General features: G+C 40.0%; 1 protein-coding gene across 1 annotated transcript; it reads right to left on the reverse strand.

The window, feature by feature from the left end:
* Positions 1 to 22: 22 nt before the first annotated feature.
* Positions 23 to 10499, reverse strand: grinab (glutamate receptor, ionotropic, N-methyl D-aspartate-associated protein 1b (glutamate binding)). The gene is made up of 7 exons (XM_036133009.1): positions 10235 to 10499; positions 7461 to 7810; positions 7253 to 7356; positions 4883 to 5083; positions 4490 to 4618; positions 4241 to 4384; positions 23 to 899 (listed from the first exon to the last, which is right to left on the reverse strand). The coding sequence occupies exons 2-7, from the start codon at positions 7771 to 7773 to the stop codon at positions 750 to 752; spliced, it is 1041 nt and encodes a 346-aa protein (XP_035988902.1). The 5' UTR covers positions 7774 to 7810; positions 10235 to 10499; the 3' UTR covers positions 23 to 749.
* Between the last annotated feature and the right edge of the window lie 3987 nt (positions 10500 to 14486).

Consider the following 14486-nt stretch of genomic DNA (forward strand, 5'->3'; position numbering starts at 1 on the left):
CAAAACAAATACGCTGACGGAATGCATTTTTTGAATTTTATTCCATACAAAGAACAGACATCAGGTTTACAAAAGTACTTAAGACTTTAGAGCGTCAGAGTGAAAACAGTGCAGAATTTAAAAACGGGAAAACAGAAGAAATATACCACAACAACCACTTCGTAGTCACTGTTCAATAACATTTTTTAGCAGGGGCTTTCAGTTTCTTTCCTGTTGTACCAGACGAGGCTCTCGTGATTCTCCCCACTGCCATTTTTAGCCCTTCTCAATCCTGCTTACACTTAGAAAAAAAATCTATCAGTATTCTACACTTACTGATTTATGGTCTTTGGTTGGTGAACAAGTCATCTCAGACATTATCATACAGCCGTTCCAGATAAAAACTCTGCGTCAAACACACCGACCCATTAAAACTCCTCATGAAGCGCTTTGAAAGCCTCGGTAAATACTCTGCAGGTGGAACCGTTTCGTCATATCTCCACACCACTGGTTGCTTTCCTACGGCGTGAGACGGATCCTCAGAAACAAATAAATGATTTTAATATAACCGGTTATACAAAGAGATCTTCAGCTCTCAACAAAACAGCTACTGACGGTATCAATTAGAGAGAAGCGTTTTACATCGGATCAATCAAAAGCAGGCTTTTAACCATATGATAAATACACACTAGAGAGCGAGTGGAAAGCTTTGATTACGGAAACTCCGAACAATGTTCTGTCTGAATCACCATCCGAGATCCCCCTCCCGCTCAGCCTCTGGCTCGTCCGACAATAGCAAGAATGTAGAGGAAGATGTTGATGATGTCCGTGTACAGGTTGAGAGCAGCGAAGACGTATTCCTCGGGGCTCAGAGCCAGCTCCTTGTTGCCAAGCAGCAGCTGGGTGTCCACCGCCAAGAACTGCAAGATATGAGGAAATTCGACCCCCGGTCAAACACTTCAACGTATCCAAACACGTCAAAAGCTGATATACCTACGTTATGAAATCACTGATAATTAATTACGCACCGCCAGCTAAACTAATTCTGCCCCGTAAACGGACTTAGGATTGCGATTGTTCACTCGTTTAAACTGTGATGACTGGTTCCGTTTGATATATTGCAAGGGCCTACGATAGGCCAACGCATTTAGTGCATATTTGTGAAATTGGAGGAAAATATACATTGCTTTCAAAACTTTTCACTAACAAGAAAAATCTAAAAGAAAAAAAAAAAAAAAAGGTTGGTGCGCTCATGTATTCAGAAACCCCTTCAGTCCAATAACCCTGAATAAAATAAAATACGATGCACTATAGGGAACATATCGCCTCGCTGCTGAAATGTGCTGCACAAATAAACTGGACTCCACCTATAATTAAGTTAATAAACATCTTATGCCAGCTAGATAGGAATCTGGCAACTTATTCTGGGTTTTTTCAGGTCTGGTACCTGAGTTAGTCAACGTCAATGCCTTCTTACAGGACCCACTACGGTTAAGTTTTAGCTCCATATTAAAATATTTTTAAATTAAATCTCATTAGATTTGCACTGATTAATGACGAAGGAAGCGAATGCCTTGAGTGTTTGGATTTTCTTTACCTACACATACAATTTGAAGGCAATCTTTTGACAGGCCTGTCTGCTGAATTGCATCCTGGGGTTTGTAGTTTTGTCAAAAGGACAACATCTGAATTGCTCAACCAGAGTATAGAAAATTTGGCCCCAATTATTAGGATGATTAAATGTACGATTTTATGCAGAAATCCTGAAGAGAAACTAAACAACTAAAAAGAAAAAGTAAAAGTAAAATTTGGGATATTTTTGTTGCTTAATTTCTGGTGAAAACAAGGCTAGACCAGACAACATTACTACAGAAGCTGCGACCACAGACATTGATGCAGCAATTTTCTGAGGTAATAAGGTGGTTGACTTCAACAATAAATGTTTTATTGCTGAAATATAATGTTACACTTAAAGAAGTGATCCACTTTAAAAGTGCGTTTATGTCGAGCGCGAATGTGGCGGCCCAAGCGACAGATTTCCATGTTATCCCCATGTGCAGGCGCAACACAGGAGCCATGCGAGGCAACAGACGTGTTTCTAGCGATGCAAAAGGAACGATTCTGGCGATTAAAGCGAAGCCAGAGTTGCTGGAGTTAAAAAAGCCAAACTTTTGCGTCTTGTCGCACCGAGACAACCAATCAGGAACTGGATGTGGCTGTGATGTGGGGTGAAGGAGTGTGGCGGAGACAAACCCGTTTTTGTTCAACAGGGAACATAAGCTGATAGCGGCGGTCTGCGGCCGGCCTGAGTTTTATGACTCAACCATATATTACTACAGAGAAAAGTCCAGAAAGAGACTTTATTACAACTGGAGAAGAGTGAGTGAGGAGGCTGGAGTGGAAGGTAAGTGAAAGCTTCACTAGATAGCGCCATTGTACTGCGGTATTTCTGGCTTGTCGCCCGCCGTGCGTATTACACTGATGTCAGGCGAGTGACAGCTCACAAAAGTGGTGCCGTTGTCGCTGGAATTGTGTTTGTTGTTAACACGCCTTAACAGTAAAGTCTGGAGGAGCAGTTATTTTTCTTTACCTGCCTCACATCCTCCTCCTTGTGTGTGCTGAGAAGGTAAACTTGGCTCTTCTGCCAGCATGTTTGTCATATAGTTACTTTACCCTTTTTAGTTGCTGCTGTGACTGTAAATAATGATAAACAATTGTTTTTACCTCAAGACCAAGATAGCAGATACACAAAACATAAATATGAGCAAGTTTAGGCTTGAAACCAATTCCTGACGTATGAAGTTCCTGACTTATAAATTGTCCAAATCTGTCAAATATATTTGCTTTCCAGGCATTTTTAACACTTGCCAATAAGTGCATCACCGGTCAGTGTGATATTTTGCTATTGCTCGGTGGCTAACATTCTGTTGTATTCTTTAAATGACTGATTTGTAAGGTAGTGCGGGATGTTTTTGTTTAGTCAACATTTCCTTATTTATTTTCTCTAGTTGCTTCAGTTCAGTTCACCCCGTTGCCATTTCCTACCCATGCGTTTACATTCAGTCCACCATTTCATGCCAGGAAACACATTTTGCCACCCAGTTACTATATCAAACCCATAATGACCATATCATACATTACAAAATCGCTAGGTTGGTCATTTTGATGAGTAGTACAGATAAATATTTGTAAGAAACAAAAGAAAGAAAAAAATAGAAAACAATAAAAAACACTAATCCGTAACCACATTTGTGCCTTTGTTGACACCAGACACAAATGCGCAGCTCTCAGTGTGCCACTATTATCACTAAACACTTTTAGAATTTACATAACAGCACGTGTTTGTCACGTAAAGGGCTAAATGTGAATTTTTAGCTTGCAATGTTCTTTATGAAACATTTTGTCCCTTCCTACTACTATTTTGTGCCAGTAAATGCACATTTTTGTAACCATGTACTTAAAGTAGTGCACATTAGTTGATTGTTCTTTCTATTCTTCTACTTTTATGAATCATGAAGTCAAATAGTCTTCGATCCCACACATTATTTCATTTACCCCTTTTGTCAGAAAACTGTTAGTTTTACACCCCATTTTTATTTAATTTAGTTCTGATAACTGTTTAAAGGAAACAAGTCTTGAAATGTAAGAGGCTCATTCATCGGGTGAAACCAAAATTTACTTGAAGTGACTTCCTGATGGCAGATATCGTTTGTGGAAGCCATATAACCACATGTTCTTACAGAAGACCAAGAGGAAATTACTTTAAGCCATCCACTTGACAAAGCGGTGTTACACACCTTTTGGTCCCCAAATACTGTGGGTATGAAATGACCGAAAGCACAAATTAGTGCATCAAAGTGGTTCCATATCCCCAAAAAAAGTTGGCCGCAAAAAGAAAAAGAAAAAACTGCGAAACATTGAAGACGCAAAGTGACCTGTGCCCAGTTTTGGTCTCGGGGCTCAGCAGAAGCAGCTTTCTTGGGTTAGAAGCTAAAAACCTTTAAAACAGCTGCTATAAATGATCCTGTAAAGCGGAAATTAAGTTTAAAAAGGTTTTGGTTTCCTGAAAATCATACCGATCTTTAATTTATGGCTTATTCTTACTTTTTTATGAGTTGTTTTTTTCTATGGCTCTGCTGAAGCATGGCGCGAGTAAAGATGGACGCACAAGTAGCATGTTGGCTAGTCAGTGGCGACAAACAGCCTGGTTGATCACAACTATCTCATCTAGAGTGAATGTGCGAGAAAACGAAGGACTTACTGCGGTGAAGAGTAAAGCTCCCAGTCCTGCGTAGACAATCTGCAGGATGATGTTTTGAAAGAAGATGCAGAGGATGCTGAAGATGATCAGGACCAGCAAACAAACGAAAAGCACGCCGTAACAGGAGGTGAAGTCGTACTTGGTCTGTGGGCCAGAAACAAGATTAGCGACCGTCGGCCTTAACGGCATTTCTGCGTGAAATCAAAGCCCTCGGCTCGAAGGCGGGGGGAGGGGCGGAGATATACGAACCTGCATGGAGAAAATGACCACGGTGAAACACACGACCGCGGTGATTCCCACTGCCATGATCACAGACTCGGTTCTGTGGAAACTGGCGATGGTTCCCACCATGTAGGACATGCTGAGAGTCAGGATGGACTGGAAACCAGACAAATACAGCAGCTCAGCACTGACCCAGACATTAAGAACATGCTTCAAGGAGTCGCACAGAAACACACATTCATCTATTGTTTCATTAGATCCAGTCCACACTCCTCCAGACTCCTCTTTTGAGATGATATCAACTGATGACATCAAGGCAGTAGCAGGCCAAAAGAAAAACAGATTCAGCACAATTTCCTGACCGGAAACCTGCTCCTCCCCATGTGCTTCCTACTGTCAAAAAAAATCAGTTCATCTCACCAGCGCCACCAGGTTCCAGGGGTGCCTCCGGCGGAGGTTTCCGCAGCAGCTGATCACACAGACCGACACGAAGAACACGCCGTAGGACAAGAAGTACGTCCAGGTGTTTTGCTGGACGAAAAACTTCACCTCACGCACGAAGGTGAAGACGGCCACGAACGCGAACGTCACCATGAGCTGAGCCGTCAACACCAGGTACACCTGCGGATAAAAAAAAGGACAGAGAACACATTAGAGCTGCAGAGCATAATCAGTGGGAATATTTTCCCTAAGTTGAACATTTTGCCACACGGATGACACCCAGGTTCTACTTATCCAGTAAACTCAAATCTATACTCCCACCTCCCATCCTGCTTGTCTGGAATAAAATCTTGATTCACTTCAAAACTCCTAAAATGAAAGATTATTAAGACTGAGCTCCAGTTTTTCTCTCACCATTCACAGCTCCATAGTTTATCTATCTCCATATCACCACCCACCCAACATCTCATCGTGTTTTTCTGTTTCACCCCCCAACTTTTATTTAGGAGTTTTACTCATCTGCTGCTGTAAAGAACCTCGACGTCATCTTCTGACATCGGTTTGAGATTTGACAAGCAAACTGACAGTGTGTTCAGGGCTGTTTTTTTATTAATCACGTCTTTCAACAAAAAGGTAAAACCCTTTTGAAATCGTATTGATCTCGAAAAAATTATTCTTGCATTTAGAAGCTGGAGAATTGACTACTGCAACGTACTCAACGTCGGTGCCTCCAAGTCGTCAATTAACCGTCTTCAGTTGGTTCAAAATGCGGCTGCCCGCTTTTTAACCAACATTCCCCGACAACAGCACATCACCCCAGTCCTTTTTTGTTTTCCTCTCCACCAGTGTCCGAAATTAATTTCCCGATTCACCGGCCAAGTTGGCTAGTAGATGTAAAAAAAAAAATAAATAAAAAATCAACTATCCAAGCACAATTTTTTAACCGGCCAAAACATTATTTCTGACTGACCCCCGGCAAATATCTCCACATAATGGAGATGACTGTTTGAATTGAAAACGCTTCCTGGAGAGGAAGCGAAACGTCTTCAACTACGGAAAACAAGTCCAGTTGCTTTGTTTTTGACTTTGTTTTGGTTTTTCCTTTTTTTTTTTGATATCTCCACATAATCCCGCTACGTAATTAGCCTGAGCTAAACGCTAGCTGTTAGCAAACGGACGAAGTTGATGTCGTTCTTGCGTCACGTGTGCGAGTGTTTGTGGTCATACGAGCTGAAAGCAGAGGAAGATAAAGAAGCATCTACCCAAATGATGACTGGAAAAACACGACTTATTTGGTACAAACATTTACTCGCCATGCGGCTGCTAGCTCTCGGGAATTCACTCGCCAAAACGGAAAATTTACTCGCATAAGCCGTCTAGGGAGTGTTCATTTCAGACCGTGCTCTCCACTGGCTTCCAGTTTCTTTTAGGATTGATTTAAAAAAAAAAAAAAAAAAAAAAGTCCCTAGAGCTCGGTACACAAACTGGGGCGATCAGGCCTCCTCAGTCGCTGCACCCAGGCACAAATCGCTCTACTACTGACTTTGCCACCTCTAAGGCCAGGCTTGAAACATTTATTCAGACTGGCTTCTAACATTCAGTCGCATAATGTCATATTTTGTGTTTTATTTTGCTTTTATGTTGTCAATTCTGTTTCGATAATGATGATTTTTTTACATATAGCACTTTGGTCACCCGGTGTGTTGTAGTATAAAGGTGGATTGATTGAGCTCCCCCAGTTCCTCCTCCTCTAGCCTCCACACTGTTCACCTCAACGCCATGAGGAGCAGAGCCGGCAGACATCTGTAACCCTGACCCTCTTCCCCTGTTCAAATCCAGACGTAAAACCAACCTGGACTCCTTAATCCTTAATGCTCCATGTAACTTATGGATGTTTTTTATTTTTTTTTATCTGGTTTAATTGTTGTTTTTAGTTTTCGTTAATGCAGCGATCCTCAGTTTAATGAAAAGCGCTCGTTAACACTGTGTGTTCTTCTTACTTTTTAGGTTTAAAACCAGTGCAACTATAAAGAAGCTGGCTCCCCCCTGAGCGAATGTTTGCCGTGAACAGACGTGGAAAACATGGACAAGTGTGTACCATCTAAACAACAGGGAATTATGGGTGAAAACTGAAAGGACAACCATTTAAATGTTTCTCTTAAAGCCCCAGATGTGGTAAAAAAAAGTGGGTAAATTAATCCTGACTTTTGACACCTTTGTTTTAGAAGCAGAAAACGTCAAATGTTGCTATATTTCAAGAGGTTTTCTAGGGACATCCGGTTTTTTTGGAGGAGAGTGACAGGCTAAGAACTGTTCTTAATTTGTTATTCAATGTGATTTTTCTTTTACCTTTCTAATAAAAGCCCTTCGTATGCTCTTGTTGTCTAATCCAAAATCAAAGTCTTGATTCTCGTTGAAGGGCGGAGGAGCCTCCTCACTGTGGTAGGGATCACCTAAAATGACAAAAAGATGTTAAAGAAAAAAAAACCCAGAAAGATATCTAATTGACGCACGCATACCACCACCACGGTGTCACAACAGGTGTAGGAGCGCTCACCGCTGTAGGCGTCAACAAAGCCCGGGCCAGGTGGGGAGTACGGCGGCGCATTTTCCGGATAACCGGGGTAATTGGGGTTGACATAGCCCGAGCTTCCATCTTGAGGCTTCACGGTCATCCCGTAAGGTCCGGGGACCATCGGTGCGAAGGCGACCGGCGGAGGGTAAGGCAGGCCGCCGGGTGCGAGGCCGCCGACGTGCACCTCCGGGCCCGGTGCGCTGACGCCAAACGCGGCAGGGAAACTAGGATGACCGAGGACGGGCTGAGAGGAGCCCACCTCCGCGGCAGTGTAGTCGGCCTTCTCGGTGGTCATCCCTGGCTCAGGTCGGCAGGACGAGTGCGGCGGAAAGCTGCAGGTAAAATAACGTAGCGGAGGGGGGAAAAAACAAAACAAAACAAAAAACAGAAAACAACGTTATGGCAGGCCGGTGATGAGGACGACGATGAGGATGAAGATGCCCACGAAAAGAGAAATAACGTCAAACGAGTCACGTGACCGCCATCACTTCCGGTGTTGTGCTCTACCGAGCTCCGCCGCTCGGATGCCTTCCCACACCGGTTGTCTTGCAACGACACTGTTGCGCTCCTACACTGTGTTGGACGGCCGCGAGAACAGCCCCAATGATGCATTCAAGTACACCTCGTACTTTACAAAATCACTACAGCGGCAGTATTGACATAACTAAACCGTTTCACTACTCTTATTGAATACCTCTTGAAGCTACATCCTTTCTCATTTTAAAAAACACATTACTGCTCTATAATAGTTTTATTACATGACTGAATCTGAGCAAAACTCAAGTTAGTTTTGTACCGGTCACTTACTTAAGATGACTTAAGCTGATAAAACCAAAATTACTATTTGTCAACAATAAATGTGACACGTTTATTGTTTGGACACAAAAGACAGGTGAGAATCACACAAAGAAATGAGCAAAACAAAAGGGATGATAGTGGTTATTAAATTTAGGTGTGCAATTGAATATTTGTGTAAGTTAGGTTTGTAAAATATAAAAATGGAAACTTGGATAATGATCATCTAAGCAGTCCAGTTTTAGGAGTAACAATACAAATAATGATAAAAATCATTCTAAAAGATATATATGCTATAACAAGGATACTAAGAATTACCTCTGCAATTACTTTCTAACTGATAAAAAATATTACTGATAAGAAACATAATCATAATGAAAAAGGCCTAAATGGCTTCATACTGAAATCACCAACAATGGTGTTTTTTTATTCGCAAAATTTGTGTCCTGCATCAAGAAGAAGATTACAGACGAATGATAAATATCCAATATTCTTTTATTTTACTATGTGTTTTACTATTGACAAGGAAACTTAGAAGTATATGGAGTTCAACATAAGAAAAGAAAAAAAAAATAGATCACGCTTTACTTTCCAGGGTCTGGCCTGTGACAATTCAAAAGACAAACACACACAGAAGACATTTAACCACCTTCATATAATTTAAAAACAAAAAATTACGTGATATGAAGACTTAAAGAAAATAAAAACAATGCTAATGACCGTAATGGCTGCTTATATCATGTTTAGAACTTTATCTACAAAGCCTTGAAAAAGTATTTGCACTTTAACAAATTTCTTCTATTTTGCCTTTTTTTCCCCCACATTGTTTCAGATAATTAAATTTTAATTTGAGACAAACTTTACCTGAATAAGGTTTGTCCTTTAAAGGTCATCCAGGTCTTAAAGTAGCAAAGCGGCCCCAAACCATCAGACCACAACCCCTATGTCTTTATCTGAAATGCTGTTTTGTAACAGCTGTATTGAGACGCACACCTCTCAACATAAAATAGATTTTTTGCATCATCCCAGTCTACAGATTGTTTTCTCAAAATGAAACAGAAGTGGAGGAAGTTTTTGGAAACGCAGGGCACGCGGCGACAAAACCAACAAAACCAATTCCTTTTTTAAAAAATGCCAAAAACGGATCCAGGGCATTTCAAACAAACGCCCAAAAGAAAATAAAAAAGAAGAAGAACTTACAGCTACACGTGACTGCTCATTTGTTGATGAATCAGCTTCAATATTTATTTTCAACTATTTAATTTAAACTTACAGTAGATTTTGTTTCTCTTTACTGTGTTCCACTTTTGTGTATCCGTCCCTATATTGACATGACACCAGCATAGTTGGAGTCAAGAAATTCTGTTATGGCTTTATGAGGTGTTAAGAAAGACATTTTCAGACATTTGATGGCTATAACATGGATTTCGTTTCATTTTCAAGTTGTTTCAATGCAGGTCCTCCATTGTACGACGTAACTTAAACGCACCATAGAGTTTAAAAAAAAGAAAAAAGCGGCCGTAAAACACCGTGTAAAATCGCAGCCAGTGGGGAAACGCATATCGACGGGGAGGACTTAAATTCACACAACACCAGCAAATGGAAACATCAATAATCGAAACAATTCACAAAGGGATACAGGGGGATACACTGTTTTACGTACAATTTTAGACACAACTTTTAACACCAGACCACACACTGACATCCGCGTATTTTACAAAGACTCGCGAGTTTTTGCAAGCTAGGCCATATAAATGGATTTAGCTCTTACGTCAAATCACGGACACCAGCCTACACGTTTTAAAAAGCTACGAAAAACAAGTTCAATTGACCGAAACTAATACAGTAAAAGATACATTTTTATTTAACGCAAAGTATCATACCCGCTCTCGTTAAGGACCAACCAGTAAAGTGTGCTTCTCAAAACGCAAGAAAAGGGAAGTTAGTAAAAGAGCACTTACGTTAGTGAGAGTTAAAAACTGCCTTCCACTAAGACTACCTGAGGATCAATGTTTCTCAGGTTACTTGACTTTTTAGCAACAACTTCCAGATAACAGCACCGTGTGAAACTTCCTCTCCAGCTTCTCAGATGCGACCGCTGCTGCGTTGACGTTAAATTAAAACATGGGAAATATGGCCATTATTACCATTATATATTCACTTTAAGCGGACTAGCTTCTGCACTAGTCACATTAGTAGTAAACGGATAAGTGTCTCTTTAAGTATGCCACACCAATAAAACAGAAACCGATCACCTAAAGTTTGGATCATACATACGAATCGTAATCCGTTTTTTTAGTGGATAAACTCATATTTCCCCATATTACCAGCACATTCACATTATTACGCGATAGTTTACTTTCATATTCTTTAGTTTGCATGTATACGTTGACAAAATGAAGCAAACTGTTTTTTAAATGTTTCTAAAATAAGTAAAGTACGTGGTTACGTTTATTTCTACTAGACATGAACGCAGCATGGTCTGTTCTTGCGTTAACCGTAAATTTGTGGTTTTTCGCCCCGCCTCAAACGAGTCAATGGAATCGAAAGTAAGAAACACCTTTTTAATCCATGACCCCAATAGCTAGTGAGAGTGTTTTCTGAAAGAAATGCCTGACAGTGACATATGATTGCCAGCAGGCGTCCGATAGCTTTAAGAAGAAAAAGAGAAAAAGCTGAAAGGGATTTTTTTGCATGTCTTACTTTTGACCTTCTGCACCAGTTTGTGGCGATCTAAAATAAATAAATAAATAAATAATGAAAAAGTTGAAAATCTTTGTCACTCATTTCAGAGTAAAACACATTCCCATTTACAACACATAGTGTGAAACATTTCAATAATTTAACAATTACTATCATTATTGCTTATATATTGCTTACTTATAGTGAAAACATAAAATTTAGTCTCAGACAATTACAGTATTACATTAGATCAATAAAAAAAGGATATTTTAAACTGAAATGTCAGGCTTCTGAAAACTATGTTCATTTCTATGCTCTCAGGACTTAGCTGAGCATCCTTTGGTATGAATTACTGCATCACTGGAGCGTAGAAGCGATCAGCCTGCAGGTCTGCTGATGTATGATAGGAGCCTAGGATACTTTGGCAGTGGACTTTAGATCATTTGCATTGTTTGCTCTGGTGTTGCCCGTTTTCCTCTAGACTATACCCTATAAATTCACCATGAATTTGTCAATGCCTGAGAGAGGGATCATCTCCACATGTAATTAGGTGAGAGGTCAGGTTGGACAGGTTGCCAGTCCCATTACAGAGTGACACAGGGACCAACAGGACAAGCAACCATGCTCACTCACCCACTCCTGTAGAGGTACATTTATTTTAACTGTGTTAGGAAGATCACCCACGCAACAATGTGAAGAACATGCAGAAAGACCTTAGGCCGATATTTCAATACACAACCTTCTTGCAAAGCAACAATGTTCATAACTGTTTAAGTCTCCTTGATCTGTTCAGCCATGGTCAAGGTCAAATTTATTTATATAGCATATTTCCAACGACTCATTGTTGCACAAAGTGCTTTCTGAGCAAAATCAGGCAAAAATTGTAAAAGGCGTGAAATTGAAGAAATTTGGATAAAGAATCTAAACACAACATGACAATAAAAACTGTTTAAAATGGCTATTTGCACAAAGACCAGCCAAAAAGGTATAGAAGGCATTACATTGAAGCAATGCAGTTACAATTAAAACAAAAGACAATAAAAGCAGTTGAAAACAAGAGTAAAAAGAAAGAAAAAAAAACGGGTCAACGTGCAGATTTACAATTGGGAGGCCTCGTTAAGATTCAAGTGTGATGATCTAATTTGGAGTGGATGGATTTGTGCAACATATACAGTATCTCACAAAAGCGAGTACACCCCTAAGATTTTTATAAATATCTCTTTCATTAATTCATAGGACAACCCTGAAGAAATGATCCTTTGATGTAAAGTGCAGCTTGGATAAGAGTGTAAGTTTGATGCCCCCTCAAAATACGATAACTTCACTCAGCCATTAATGTCTAAGCCGCTGGCAACATGAGTACAAATGTCCAAATTGTGCCCAGTAAGCCATCTCTGCTCCAAGGTGTCATGTGACCCGTCGGTGTTACATGGTCTCTCGTGTGAATGGGGAGCAGGTGTGGTAAATCCTGCAGTGTTGCACTCCCACTCTCTCACACTGGTGGAAATTCATCTTGGCAAAGAGCACTCTGGAAAGAAGAATTGTTCACAAAGGATTCTCCTAATGCAGAATTTCACTGTAAATTCTTGCCATGGATAACTCGATGGCAGCATGAAAACATCTGCAGTAACTATTTTAAGTTAATAATATATATTTTAAGTTGGGTATTTAAAGGTGCACAGCCATGTTATTTGACTCTTTTTTAATTTATTTATAAGTCAGCAGCTCACTCTGGTTGCATACAAAGTTTTCATGAAAGATTATCGCGTCCTGCAGGCATATTAGTTGTTATTTTGGTGTTTTACGCTTTGTTCTTGCTCAGTTTATTACTAAATAAAGACTTTTGTGTTTATTTATGATTTTAACGGAGGTACGTACTGTGCATGCACAGCAGGGGTTAAAACAGGGAAGCGGCTAAGGGCTACTAGCCTCTCCAGGTGAAACGATGAAAAATGCTCCAAGATCTAGAAAAAAAAATGGATGACTCCCAGAGGGAATTGACTGGAATGTCGCTGTGAATACAGTATGAACGTTGGTGTTCACTCAAGCGGACGCTAAATGTGCCGATTGCCCAGTTGTGACCGCAGAGTTGACTGGTGAGGCTCTTAAATTTGCTGTTAGATTGTTTTATTTAATTAATAACGGTTGGTCTTCGATCACAGCAAGCTGTTGCTTTACTGCAAGGCATTGCAGAGGGTCAGGCTCGGTCCGGCATTAATCAATTTAGAATTATTAATTAACCAAACCAGGATTATGATAGCTTTGCGATCCTGTCGCTAGATGGCGCTACATCTGTTTATATCTGGTCATCTCACCCAGTGCCGGGGCTATATTTATCCACAAAAAGGACCATCAAAACATTATCAGGATGGAGGCTTGGTGTATATAACCTTATTTTTGATGATCAAATGGTTTTGGGTATTTTTTAAAAAGCATATAATGTGGCTATATACCTTTAATATTGGGCTTTTATGTCGATTTGTTCGTGGTTACCTTGAAATAACTTCACTGACTTGCAGAGGTGTCAAGTAACAAAGTACAAATACTTTGTTACTGTACTTAAGTACACTTTTTAGGTATCTATACTTTACTCCATTACTTATTTTTCTTCCTACTTCTTACTTCTACTCATTACATTTTCACACAAGTACCTGTACTTTCTATTCCTTACATTTTTAAAACAAACGTTACTCTTGGCTTCAGTTTAAAATTTATAAATATTTATTTCACGTATTGTGCGCCATCCAATGCAGATCATTGGCGCCATCCACACCTAGTGAGAACTAGTGTAATTGGATGAGTCATATAACACAAACACTTATTGGTTAGCTATTCTATAGCTAATCTCTTTTTCTCTCTCTCTTTCTTTCTCTCTCTCTTTCTCTCTCTCTCTCTCTCTCTCTCTCTCTCTCTCTCCACACACAAACTACCTAGAATGTTTTTGCACCAAAGGGTATAGTTTACCTTAGGTATTTGATGGAACTCACACATTTATGTTCTGGCAGTTCTGCAGGCTTGAATACTACCTCTGTTTGGAATTAAATTCCAATAAAGTTTGACAGAGAACATGCTCCTTCAGTGACTTTGTCTTTGACTAATGGGTTAATGATTATGCTGTGTCTTGGGCCACATGTAGAACTAATCAGTGTTTAAATTAAGCTTTCAATTCATATAGTGGCATATTTTTTAAAGGTTACTTTATACTTTTATACTTTAAGTAGTTTTTGGAGCACATACTTTTTCACTTTTACTTGAGTAAAGAGGTCAAGTTGATACTTCAACTTTTACCAGAGTGTTTTTAAACTGCAGTATCTATACTTCTACTTAAGTAACAAACGTGTGTACTTTTGACACCACTGCTGACTTGATGTACGACTTGTCTGAACGTTTTATTCCGTGTGGCTAGATAAGGCAGAAATGCTGGTGACACGGACAGCTTCACTATCACCACCACTACAACGTCTTTGTCAGGGTAGGGTTAGCACACTTCCGCATGGATGGAGCAATCTCCAAGTTGGCATCAGACCATTC

The sequence above is a fragment of the Fundulus heteroclitus genome, chromosome 3 (assembly GCF_011125445.2).
Source record: "Fundulus heteroclitus isolate FHET01 chromosome 3, MU-UCD_Fhet_4.1, whole genome shotgun sequence".
NCBI classification, from domain to species: domain Eukaryota; kingdom Metazoa; phylum Chordata; class Actinopteri; order Cyprinodontiformes; family Fundulidae; genus Fundulus; species Fundulus heteroclitus.

Excerpts from the sequence above, each read along its gene's own strand:
- grinab (XM_036133009.1), bottom strand. The coding sequence starts at position 7,773 with ATGACCACCGAGAAGGCCGACTACACTGCCGCGGAGGTGGGCTCCTCT. Across the intron at positions 4,619-4,882 it reads CCTGGAACCTGGTGGCGCTG|TCCATCCTGACTCTCAGCAT; the intron begins GTGAGATGAACT and ends TCTGGTTTCCAG. Across the intron at positions 900-4,240 it reads GAGCTTTACTCTTCACCGCA|TTCTTGGCGGTGGACACCCA; the intron begins GTAAGTCCTTCG and ends CATATCTTGCAG.